This window comes from Onthophagus taurus, chromosome 5, assembly GCF_036711975.1.
Source record: "Onthophagus taurus isolate NC chromosome 5, IU_Otau_3.0, whole genome shotgun sequence".
NCBI classification, from domain to species: domain Eukaryota; kingdom Metazoa; phylum Arthropoda; class Insecta; order Coleoptera; family Scarabaeidae; genus Onthophagus; species Onthophagus taurus.
The window spans coordinates 9839312-9853007 of record NC_091970.1 but is presented as its reverse complement, the minus strand read 5'-3'; the positions used below and the strand labels follow the sequence as shown (position 1 = coordinate 9853007).

The 13696-nt window shown below is 28.4% G+C and overlaps 1 protein-coding gene across 5 annotated transcripts; it reads right to left on the bottom strand.

Moving 5' to 3' along the window:
* Positions 1 to 2097: 2097 nt before the first annotated feature.
* LOC111420005 (Slowpoke binding protein) lies at positions 2098 to 13435 on the bottom strand. 5 transcript variants are annotated; one of them, XM_071196068.1, is made up of 6 exons: positions 12956 to 13435; positions 12814 to 12884; positions 3859 to 4041; positions 3505 to 3805; positions 2991 to 3448; positions 2098 to 2242 (listed from the first exon to the last, which is right to left on the bottom strand). In XM_071196068.1, the coding sequence occupies exons 1-6, from the start codon at positions 13028 to 13030 to the stop codon at positions 2146 to 2148; spliced, it is 1185 nt and encodes a 394-aa protein (XP_071052169.1). In that variant the 5' UTR covers positions 13031 to 13435; the 3' UTR covers positions 2098 to 2145. The 5 variants fall into 5 exon arrangements, with proteins under 5 accessions (XP_071052169.1, XP_071052165.1, XP_071052166.1 ...); XM_071196066.1 differs by lacking the exons at positions 2098 to 2242; positions 12814 to 12884; positions 12956 to 13435 and adding exons at positions 2728 to 2804; positions 2874 to 2935; positions 8250 to 8665; XM_071196067.1 differs by lacking the exons at positions 2098 to 2242; positions 12814 to 12884; positions 12956 to 13435 and adding exons at positions 2732 to 2804; positions 2878 to 2935; positions 8250 to 8665.
* Positions 13436 to 13696: the final 261 nt, after the last annotated feature.

Here is a 13696-nt window from a genome sequence, read left to right as displayed (position 1 = left end):
TGCTTTAATTTGATACCAAACATGATATATTTGGGTTAAAAAATAAAAAAGTTAGGTTATAAACTGTCAAATGTCAAAATTAAATATAACGATTTTTTATAAATATTGAAATGATCTTAATAAGAATCAACAATGCTTTCATTTGATACCAAACACGATATATTTGGGTTAAAAAATAAAAAAGTTAGGTTAGAAACTGTCAAATGTCAAAATTAAGTAGAACGATTTTTTGATAAACATTGAAATAATGTTAATAAGGATCAAAAATGCTTTCATTTCATACCAAACATGATATGTTTCGCTTAAAAAATAGAAAAGTTAGGTTGGAAACTGTCAAATGTCAAAATTAAACATGACGGTTTTTTGATAAATATGAAAATGATCTTAATAAGAATCAAAAAATTCTTTAATCTGATACCAAACACTATATATTTTGATTAAAAAGTAAAAAAGTTAGGTTAGAAACTGTCAAATGTCAAAATTAAATATAACGATTTTTTGATAAATTTTGAAATTACCTTAATACGGATCAAAAATGCTTTCTTTTGATACCAAACACGATATGTTTGGGTTAAAAAATAGAACAGTTAGGTTGGAAACTGTCAAATATCAAAATTAAATATAACGATTTTTTGATAAATATGAAAATGATCTTAATAGGGAGCAAAAATGCTTTCTTTTGATACCAAACATGATATATTTGGGTTAAAAAATAAAAAAGTTAGGTTATAAACTGTCAAATGTCAAAATCAAATATAACTATTTTTTATAAATATTGAAATGATCTTAATAAGAATCAACAATGCTTTCATTTGATACCAAACATGATATGTTTCGCTTAAAAAATAGAAAAGTTAGGTTGGAAACTGTCAAATGTCAAAATTAAACATACGGTTTTTTGATAAATATGAAAATGATCTTAATAAGAATCAAAAAATTCTTTAATTTGATACCAAACACTATATGTTTTGATTAAAAAGAAAAAAAGGTAGTTTAGAAACTGTCAAATGTCAAAATTAAATATAACAATTTTTTGATAAATTTTGAAATTACCTTAATACGGAACAAAAATGCTTTTATTTGATACCAAACATGATATATTTGGGTTAAATAATAAAAAAGTTAGGTTAACTGTCAAATGTCAAATAATCGCCATATTGCTTTTGCTAAAAATTAAGATATCTCAATAACGGTTGAAGATAAATAAGTCAAGTTTGGGTTCATTTTAAAGGATTTTTAATTTTCTATCCATTAATGTTGAAAAAAGAACAGCTTTATATCTTAAAATATTTTCTGAATTGACTTATGTGGATAGCATTTTGTGACATACTTTATCGCCTCATTTATTCGTATAAGAAATGATCTTAATAAGAATCAAAAATGCTTTCATTTGTTACCAAACATAATATGTTTGGATTAAAAAATAGAAAAGTTAGGTTAGAAACCGTCAAATGTCAAAATTAAATAACGTTTTTTTAAAACATTGAAATATTATTAATAAGGATCAAAAATGCTTTCATTTGATACCAAACATGATATATTTGGGTTAAATAATTAAAAAGTTGGGTTAACTGTCAAATGTCAAATAATCGCCATTTTGTTTTTGCTAAAAATTAAGATATCTCTTAAGATAACGATTGAAGATTAATAAGTCGAGTTTGGGTTCATTTTAAAGGATTTTTAATTTTCTATCGATTAATGTTAAAAAAGAACTTTTTAACTAATCTATAATACAGGTTTTGTTGCAAAGCAAAATTAGAAATGAATTTTCGTACCAAATTACAACGAAATCGACGAGGGATAATTCCGACACTTCCCTTGTTAATGAACGAATCATCAAAAAAAAATTGTTTATATTTATTAGAATTAGCAACAACCACTTTCAAGTTAATAAAGTAATATAATAAAGTTATTCAACAGCAGAATTAATTGGGGAGTTGCAAAAGAGCGCTTTCGATTTTACAGGATTAGTTCTGCTATTGAATGATAGATGTCGCTAGGATATTATTTTTGATTAAGTCCAACGTCACAGTTTTAAATTTCCATCCAAATTTAATTTTCCTTTTTAGGAATTTTTCAACAAATAACACAATAAGGTTTAATTAATAATAATTTATTTCAACTCTACGTATAAACAAAACTAAATCAATTAACTTCCTTCATCTTCTTAATTTGAATAACGGTCTTTCCCGTCACTTGAACCAAGTTATAAATTTTCTTGTAACGCTCGCCTCGATGATGTCTAGAATATTATTATTTAAGCGAAACGAGAATTGACATTTGATTGCTTTTGGTTTATTTTTATTAATAATTTTTTTTTGTTTTTAAATTAGTGTTTTTTGGGACGGTTTGGGATATGTAACTATAATTAGCTCTAAATTAAGTCTAAATTAACACAAATTAAATCTATTTTAATCTACGAATTAATTAAAAAAGCTAATTAATTAATTAATTATCGATTAGGTGAAAAGTTTCTGCCTTTTAGGTTTAATTAATTAATACACAGGGTGTTATTAATTTTTATTGCTCAAGAAAAATATTTTGATTCGATTTAAAACAGCCTGCATATTGTACATCTTGATTTATTTAATTAATTTAAGTGCAAATTACGTATTTTGCTATTTCTGTGTTAATTTAAACATTGAAGTATTGAAAATAGTCTTTTTTTTTGGTCCATAAGACTTTTGGCTATTTTTTTTTGATTTTGTTTAATTCACTACCGAGATTCTACGATTTCTAGCGAAACTGAGTCGGGTTCCTCTTCGATTATATCCTCCAAAATCCTCGCAAAAGAAACCGCCTTACTAAGAAGGAGAAAAAATCTAATCTAAATCAACTCCATCTAAAATAAGCATTCAAAAACTACTACTTACTTACTCTTATTTGTCTAATTTTTTAACTTTACTAATTATCCAAAGGATTAAAATATTCATGACTAACACAAATCAAAAAATAAATAATTAATTCACTTAAAAATTCGAATAAATCACCTTTTATTTATTATCATTTTATCCGGGACGCATCTCACGTTCTCCAACAACTCCAAAACATCCCCAGGCATCGTAAAGCTCGTATTTGCGCCTCTCAACTCCCTCAATTCGACCCCCCGAAATAAATCGCAACGCAAAATCTCTTCAACGCTTAAATTGCGTTTAAAAATAAGTTGTAAAACTTCAGCGATTTTGGGAAAACTTGCAAGTTCGACGTCGAAGTGGTGATGTGACGAAATTTCGTAACCAACGGTCATTTCGTACAAAATCCGCCCGAAAGCGACGTTTTCAGCCCCATTTTTAGGGGGTAACCCAAAAAGGGGATTTTCTAAAGCCGCCAAACGCGCAACGCCGTTTTGTATGATGATATTTGACGAAGTTAGGTGGTGGAATGGGGGAAAGTGGCGATTTTTTAAAAATAAAAGTGCTTCTAAAATTTGCCTCCCAAGACATTGGATCTAAAATTAAAAATAAATTAATTTAATATTAATTAATGAATTGATTTAGAATTAACTTGTCTTAAAGGAAGTCCTTCCCCGCGACTATGATACTTATAATGATACTCTTCTTGCCACGCGGAGTTATAAATGATATCCCTTAAGCTACCGGATGGATTTAAAGGGCTGACGAGAGCAACGCCTTTATCCCAAAACTCCACGTCTAAAACGGGGTGGATGTAAGGATGTTGTAAGCTTCGAAATAACGATAAGACGGTTTCTTTCGTCAGAACGGACGGCTCTATTGGACACGATGGTGGTAAAGTTACCAATGTTAATAAACGCGGAGCGTCTAATTTTTTATCTTGCACGATGAACCTAAAATTATTAGAATTAAATCGATATTAATGAAATAGAAATTTAAAATATACCAATGTTTATCGGATCTTGACCCAATATTTCCTAAATGCGTCCTTAATTCGTATCGATCGTGATTCCCCAAATATTGGCTGCATGTTGTGTACATTCCATCTCGCAATTCTCGTTCGTATTTTACTTTATCCGCGCCAACATCCAATCTTAACGCGCTGTATTCGTGTTTTGGACTACTCGATCTAAATTGAAATAAAAAATAATTAATAATTTAATTTAATTTAATTAATTAATAATTAATAAATAAACTACCTTGATGAGATTCTGACGAACGAAGTACTTTCTTGAAGCCAGTTTTACTTTAATATACGCCCCTAGACATTGCAACAGAACTCAAGACTAAAATGACCTGATTTGAAACCCCTCTACTTTTCCTACAAGAAGAGACTACTCCTCACAAGAAATTCAACAGTCCGAAGTGCGTCCTTTCGAAGGCATAGAACGATCACGATATTGAAATGAGATGAATTTAACAGATTGTGTTAAGACGAAGGGTAGATACTTTGAGTTTTGATTTTACATTGTTGTTTGTTGATGTTTGAATAAAATTTATACCAAATTTTATCGTTCTACGTGCTTCCGTACTATTTTGATCAACAGAAATATCGTGACTTTTGTGACATCTAAAAACTGGTTTTCCATACCACTACACAGCGACACCTAGCGGATATTTAAAAAAATTTTATTAACAAAAACTGTTCTTCATTTCATTCTGAATAAGTATTATTTGAAACATTTTTCGATACAACCTATAATTATTAACATAACCTAAAGAAACTGGTTTTCCATACCAGTACACAGCGACACCTAGCGGATATTTTGGATAATTTTCTTAGCAAAAATTGTTCTCCGTTCAATTCTGCACAAGTATTATTTGAAATATTTCTCGATACAAACATTAATTAAGAACATAACCTAAAAAAACTGGTTTTCCATACCAATACACAGCGATACCTAGCGAATATTTAAAAAAAATTATTAACAAAAATTGTTCTCCATTTAATTCTGAATAAGTATTATTTGAAACATTTTTCGATACAACCTATAATTATTAACATAACCTAAAAAAACTGGTTTTCCATATCAGTACACAGCGATACCTAGCGGATATTTTGAAAAATGTTATTAACAAAAATTGTTTTCCATTTCATTCTGAATAAGTATTATTTGAAACATTTTTCGATACAACCTATAATAATTAACATAACCTAAAAAAACTGGTTTTTTATACCAGTACACAGCGATACCTAGCGAATATTTTGAAAAATGTTATTAACAAAAATTGTTCTCCATTTAATTCTGAATAAGTATTATTTGAAATATTTTTCGATACAACTTATGATTATTAACATAACCTAAAGAAACTGGTATTCCATACCAGTACACAGCGATACCTAGCGAATATTTTGAAAAATGTTATTAACAAAAATTGTTCTCCATTTAATTCTGAATAACTATTATTTGAAACATTTCTCGATACAACCTATAATAATTAACATAACCTAAAAAAACTGGTTTTCCATACCAGTACACAGCGATACCTAGCGGATATTTTGAAAAATGTTATTAACAAAAATTGTTCTCCATTTAATTCTGAATAAGTATTATTTGAAACATTTTTCGATACAACTTATGATTATTAACATAACCTAAAGAAACTGGTTTTCTATACTAGTACACAGCGACACCTAACGGATATTTTGGATAATTTTCTTAGCAAAAATTGTTCTCTGTACAATTCTGAACAAGTATTAGTTGAAACATTTTCCGATACAAACAATAATTAAAAATATAACCTAAAAAAATTGGTTTTTCATACCAGTACACAGAGACACCTAGCGGATATTTTGGATAACTTTATTAACAAAAATTGTTCTGTGTCCAACTCTAAACAAGTATTATTTGAAACATTTCTCGATACAAACAATAATTAAGAACATAACCTAAAAAAATTGGTTTTTCATACCAATACACGACAACTAGTGGAAATTAAAAAAAATTTTATTAGTGAAAATTGTTCTCCGTCTAATTCTGAATAAGTATTATTTGGAACATTTTTCGATACAACCTATGATTATTAACATAACCTAAAAAAACTGGTTTTCCATGCCAGTACACAGCGACACCTAGCGGATATTTTGAAAAATGTTATTAACAAAAATTATTCTCCATTTAATTCTGAATAAGTATTATTTGAAACATTTTTCGATACAACCTATGATTATTAACATAACCTAAAGAAACTGGTTTTCCATATCAATACACAGCGATACCTAGCGGATATTTTGGATAATTTTATTAATAAAAATTGTTCTCCGTCCAACTTTGAACAAGTATTATTTGAAACATTTCCCGATACAAACAATAATAAAGAACATAACCTAAAAAAATTGGTTTTTCATACCAATACACAAGTAGTGGATATTTAAAAAAATTTTATTAATGAAAATTGTTTTTCGTCTAATTCTGAATAAGTATTATTTGAAACATTTTTCGATACAACCTATAATTATTAACATAACCTAAAAAAACTGGTTTTCCATACCAGTACACAGCGACACCTAGCGAATATTTTGAAAAATGTTATTTACAAAAATTGTTCTCCATTTAATTCTGAATAAGTATTATTTGAAACATTTTTGATACAACCTATGATTATTAACATAACCTAAAGAAACTGGTTTTCCATATCGATACACAGCGATACCTAGCGGATATCTAGAAAAATGTTATTAACAAAAATTGTTCTCCATTTAATTCTGAATAAGTATTATTTGAAACATTTTTCGATACAACCTATAATTATTAACATAACCTAAAAAAAATGTTTTCCATACCAGTATACAGCGTCACCTAGCGGATATTTTGGATAATTTTATTAACAAAAATTGTTCTCCGTCCAACTCTGAACTAGTATTATTTGAAACATTTCTCGATACAAACAATAATTAAGAACATAACTTAAAAAAATTGGTTTTTTATACCAGTATACAGCGACACCTAGCGGATATTTTGGATAATTTTATTAACAAGAATTGTTTTCCATCTAATTCTGAACAAGTATTATTTGAAACATTTTTCGATACAACCTATAATTATTAACATAACCTAAAAAAACTGGTTTTCCATACCAGTACACAGCGACACCTAGCGGATATTTAAAAAAAATTTATTAACAAAAATTGTTTTCCGTCAAATTCTGAATAAGTATTATTTGAAACGTTTTTCGATACAATCTATAATTAATAACATAACCTAAAAAAACTAGTTTTCCATACCAGTACAGGGTGGTTCAAATTCGATGTCCGAATAGACTAATTCGGAAACTGTAAGAGTTAGAAAAAAAGTAGCTTACATGTCATGATCTCGTTTTTCGAGAAACTTCTAATGCCGAAAACCTCATAGCGCTATCGTCTTTTGTTTTTCCGCTAGAGCCCAAAATTGAAAATATCGTAAAACCAGCAAGTGCAATTATCTTGAGAGAATTTTTTGCTAATTACAAAAATATAGGGTTTGACAGGTCTATATCTTATTGTTTAAAAATAAATTTATCTTTTAGTGTCGTCGAAGAAATTAAATTTACAGTTTCCTGTAAATTATAACTAAAAATTAAAAAAACGTACTTCTAATATTTCAAACAAATATAGTTAAACTATTTAATTTATATTTGTTTTACACAAAAGTTGGAATAGATAGCGTTATTTCACATTTTTTATTAATATTTAATATTATTATTAAATGACTTAATAAATTATTGATAGATGGCGCTCATATTTTAATGAATTACGAAAATTTTGAAAAGTTTGACTTGTTAGAATGTTACATATTAAAAAATTATTTGTTTTTAAATACCAGAAGTTATCTTCTTGTTTAATTATTACCTTTTTAGATTTTACCTACCGCCCCGTAACTTACAGGATACTGTAAATTTAATTACGTCGACGACACTAGATGGAAATTTTTTATTAATTGAGTTAATTCTAATTTTAATTGATATTTAGTACCAAATTGCATCATTATTATAAAAACTAAATTAATTAATCAGTATTAATCATTTTCAGTGTTGGTTATTAAACAATAAACGATTTCATCACGATCGTTGATGAAGAACCTCAATTATTCAATTTCCTGTTCATAGAAAGCCCCTTTGTTCAGCGTTTCGGAAATTAAACGTGAATTTATGACCAACGGGGAATAATAATTACTTGATCTCTACAATTTGATAAGTTTTAATTTATACCCCATTTGATTTAAGACCCTCCCATTTATTATTTGTCGAATCGATACTCGAAACTACTTGAATTGTAGAAAAATCGTTATTTATAAATTATTCGCGGCAAATCGATTCGTATTTATTTCTAGAAACATTTTATAGTATTAATTTATTTACCGTCTAAGAAAAATGTTGCACGTGATTAATTCGTTCATGGATTTCGTCGTGTTTTCCGAGCTTCTACTTCTGCTCAGCGAAAAAGCGTTGCGTTTCTGAACGGCCGAGTCGGTTAATTGAGGAATTTCAGCGACGCTTTTCGTTCTTTTTGTGATTTTTTTCTTCTTGCGGACGCTCGATCGCGACGGTCTTTCTTGGTAAAACCGATCGTGACCAATTACCTCTTCACCTTTATCTTGATCGTCTTTTTTATTCATGTTTTGATAAAAATTAAACATTTTCGATGCAACCAAGTGGAGAGTTAAACACGTTTCATCACATTCGAAGCACTTTTACAAGTAGCCAAGTTAATTTTTTTTAAACTCATACCTGATTGAAACCTGATCGATAAACGAACAATCTTGTTATCGTATTCGAAAGGCTTCTCGAGGAATTTTTTTTTAATTAATTTTAAATGAAATTAATTTAATTTATTGAAAATAACCTATATTTTCTTTTTGTCTAAAACAGCTGTCAAATTAATTTAAGTTGGTAACAGTTGGTAAGATTAATAGGGAATTTTTGTTATATCATGTTTTTAAATCAATGTCACAACAAACGTCAGTGTGACATAACCTAATTTCAACACTTCTCGATATTTATACTATAATTGATTTATTTAATTTAAAGTTGTTTATTAAGTTGCTAAAAGTTATTGATAATAATTATTATTTAAGAAATCTCGGAAATGAATTTAAAAAAAATTTAATTAATACCAACAGAAATTCAAAAAATCACATTGACAGGTATTATAAAGAAAAGAAACTATATAAATATTCAATGTAAGGTAATAATAATGATAATAGACCGACAACTCGGGAAAAACGATATTAAGAATGTTGTAGTTGACCAATTTGTGTACCAAGGTGCTTTTATAACTAACACTGGCGACTACAGCGAAGAAATGAAAGGACGTCCAGTTACAGCTAAAAACCGAGATATTGCTATAAATACCAAGGTGTTGCTTGCTAAATCGGATCTATAAGTGGTTATAACATTTTCCGATACAACCTATAATTAAGAACATAACCTAAAAAAATTGGTTTTTCATACCAGTACACAGCGACACCTAGCGGATATTTTGAAAAATGTTGTTAACAAAAATTGTTCTCCATCCAATTCTGAATAAGTATTATTTGAAACGTTTTTCAATACAACCCATAATTAACTACATAACAAAAAAAAACTGGTTTTTCATACCAGTACACAGCGACACCTAGTGGATATTTTGAAAAATGTTGTTACCAAAATTGTTCTCCGTTCAATTCTGAATAAGTATTATTTGAAACATTTTTCGATACAACCCATAATTCACTACATAACCAAAAAAACTGGTTTTTCATACTAGTACACAGCGACACCTAGTGGATATGTTGAAAAATGTTGTTAACAAAAATTGTTTTCTGTCCAATCCTGAATAAGTATTATTTGAAACATTTTGCGATACAATCCATAATTATTAACATAACCTAAAAATTTGGTTTTCCATACCAATACACAGCGACACCTAGCGGATATTTTGAAAAATGTTGTTAACAAAAATTGTTCTCCGTCCAATTCTGAATAATTATTATTTGAAACATTTTTCGATACAATCCATAATTATTAACATAACCTAAAAAACTTGGTTTTCCATACCAATACATAGCGACACCTAGTAGATATTTTGAAAAATGTTGTTAACAAAAATTGTTTTCCGTCCAATTCTGAATAAGTATTATTTGAAACATTCTTTAATACAAACAATAATTAAGAACATAATCTAAAAAAACTGGTTTTCGATACCAGTACACAGCGAAACCTAGCGGATATTTTGAAAAATGCTATTAATAAATACTGTTTGCTATCCAATTGTGAACAAGTATTATTTGAAACACTTTCCGCTACAAACAATAATTAAGAGCATAACCTAAAAAAATTGGTTTTCCATGTCAGTACACAGCGACACCTAGCGGATATTTTGAAAAATGTTATTAACAAAAATTGTTCTCCGTCCAATTCTGAATAAGTATTATTTGAAACATTCTTCAATGCAATCCATAATTATTAACATAACCTAAAAAACTGGTTTTCCATACCAATACACAGCGATACCTAGCGGATCTTTTGAAAAATGTTGTCTACAAATATTGTTTTCCATCCAATTCTGAACAAGTATTACTTGAAACATTTTCCGCTACAAACAATAATTAAAAGCATAACCTAAAAAAATTGGTTTTCCATGCCAGTATACAACGATACCTAGCGGATATTTTGAAAAATGTTGTTAACAAAAATTGTTCTCCGTTCAATTCTGAAAAAGTATTATTTGAAACATTCTTTAATACAAACAATAATTAAGAACATAATCTAAAAAAACTGGTTTTCGATACCAGTACACAGCGACACCTAGCGGATATTTTGAAAAATGTTGTTAACAAAAATTGTTCTCCGTCCAATTCTGAATAAGTACTATTTGAAACATTTTTCGATACAACCCATAATTAACTACATAACCAAAAAAAACTGCTTTTTAATACCAGTACACAGCGACACCTAGTGGATATTTTGAAAAATGTTGTTAACAAAAATTGTTCTCCATCCAATTGTGAATAAGTATTATTTGAAACATTCTTTGATACAGACAATAATTAAGAACATAATCTAAAAAAACTGGTTTTCTTTACCAGTACATAGCGTCACCTAGCAAATATTTTGAAAAATGTTGTTAACAGAAATTGCTCTCTGTTAATTCTGAATAAATATTATTTAAAACATTTTTCGATACAACCCATAATTAAGAACATAACCTAAAAAAATTGGTTTTTTATACCAGTATACAGCGACACCTAGCGGATATTTTGGATAATTTTATTAACAAGAATTGTTTTCCATCTAATTCTGAACAAGTATTACTTGAAACATTTTCCGATACAAACAATAATTAAGAGCATAACCTAAAAAAATTGGTTTTCCATACAAGTACACAGCGACACCTAGCGGATATTTTGAAAAATGTTATTAACCAAAATTGTTGTCCGTCCAATTCTGAATAAGTATTATTTGAAACATTTTTCGATACAAACAATAATTAATAACATAACCTAAAAAAACTGGTTTTCGATACCAGTACACAGCGAAACCTAGCGGATATTTTGAAAAATGTTATTAACTAAAATTATTGTTCGTCTAATTCTAAATAAGTATTATTTGAAATATTCTTCGTTTCATTTTACATTTTTTAAGTAGCACGCGATCGATAAACGAACAATCTTGTTATCGTATTCTTCTTCGTGGAATTGTTTTTGAATTAATATTAAAAGAAATTAATTTAATTTATTAAAAATAACCTATATATTTTTTTATCTATAACAGCTGTCAAATTATTTTAAGTTGGTAACAATTGGCGACAGTTGGTTAGATTAACAGGGATTTTTTTTATGTCATGTTTTGAAATCAAGTTGTCACATCAAACGTCAATGTGACATAACCTAATTCCAACAGTTTTCGATGTTTTTACTCAAATAAATGAAATAAAATGTATTCGTCTTTGTAAAACATTTTAAAGTGACATTGACAGGTATAATAAAGAAAAGCAACTATACAGAGTTGACAAATAAAATGGAATTTGACGCGTTCGAAGAATAGTATTTAAATCTGGCTCAAATGAAGTACTATTGGAATTATCGCAATTTCATCGTAAGATTTCTTTCCTTTTCGATGTTTTATCACCAATTTTCAAATTAATTTTCGCAATGACATTTTGCAGCCAGTTAGAACAGTTATGAAACACAAACTAAATACTAATAACTAGATCCGAAATCTCTACTGAATAAAGTAAAAGAAAATGCAATACCAGCTACTTTATGCTACTCCTACTTGATTTGTCAAGCTGTCAATATATATAATATAATATATATGATTTGAGAGGTGTCAAATTATTTTAAGTTGGTAAGATTAATAGGGAATTTTTGTTATATCATGTTTTTAAATCAAGTTATGTCACAATAAACGTCAGTGAATCAACAGAAATTATTAAAATCTGACATTGACAGGTATTATAAAGAAGAGAAAGTATATAAATATTAAATTTCTTCGAAAGTATTGGAGATTATTTGGGAAAATCCTCATTTACACCTTCTCGTGAGGAAGGGTATTAATATTTTAAACAAATCAGAACGTATCCAAGATTTTCTGAATACGAAGACATTTATGACTAATTTCATACTTGTCAAAATTAATATTGACGGTTGACATTTAAAATGTCAGACATTTAAATGTTTTTAACAAAAAAAAGCAAAAACTAGTACTTCACCTAGAATGCAAAATTGAACGGCGTAATTACACCGCAGTTTCGGTTTGTTAAGCCCATGAAAAATGAGGTTAATTTGAATTTTATTTTCGACGCCCACTTTTTTAATTTCTCGCTCACTCACGTCGTTAACTCGTTAATTATTTACGTGCTTATAATTGTTAATTACGCGATGGTTAAAAGAGATAACGCAATATTTATTACTAGTTTAAAATTAATTCTTTTAGCACTTACTTGCATCTTTTGATCCAAAAGGCGGCGATTGCGAAAATTCCAATCCCAACAAAAACCAAAAACGTTGCAACCTAAATTTATTAAAAAATAAATAAATCAATTTTGATTTATTAAAATTAATTAATTAATTTATGGGTCTTACCCACGGATGGGTTACATTTTGCGTTTGATTCAAAAAATGCCCACGACTTTTCTCGGGAAGTTTCATTTTTAACATTCATCTCCTTTCTCATTCCAATAAAATCATCGATTAAAAAAAATCTGATTTTCTTCTTTGTTTGTTTTATTTTTTCTTTTTAAATTAAACGGTTAAAACGTTGATTGTACAAGGTGTGCGCTTTTCATGTCGGAAACTGACCGGAAAAAACTGCGAGAAAGGGGTATATCACGCGAACCTTATTTCCGACACGCGTCTGGTTAGCTACTGGATTATAGAAAGGGGGGTTGTTAGAGACGGAATTTGTAGGACACGAAGAACCCCGCTGCAAATTTGTAACTGCCGTAGTAATGATACCGTGTTGTGGATGTGGAGAGACAAGTCGATAAATTTTCAACGCGCTTGCGTTGAAACACCGCAAGAAATTCAAGGGTGAAATCTTTTTATTCAATTTTATGCCAAACGTCAATCGTTCATAACCTCAAATTTTTTTTTTGGCAAAATAAACATCAATATCGATATTAATAACTAAATTGATTGATTTTGAGACGTTAAATTAATTAAACAAACTTATTAACTTACCCAATATAAATAAAATAACACATTTTTCACAATCACTTTCACACTCGAGATGTAAACAAAGCTAATTGATTGACGTTTAAGAAAAATCAGTTTTGCCAACTTTGAATAATTAAAATAAAAAAAAATAAATTTTAATATTAATTA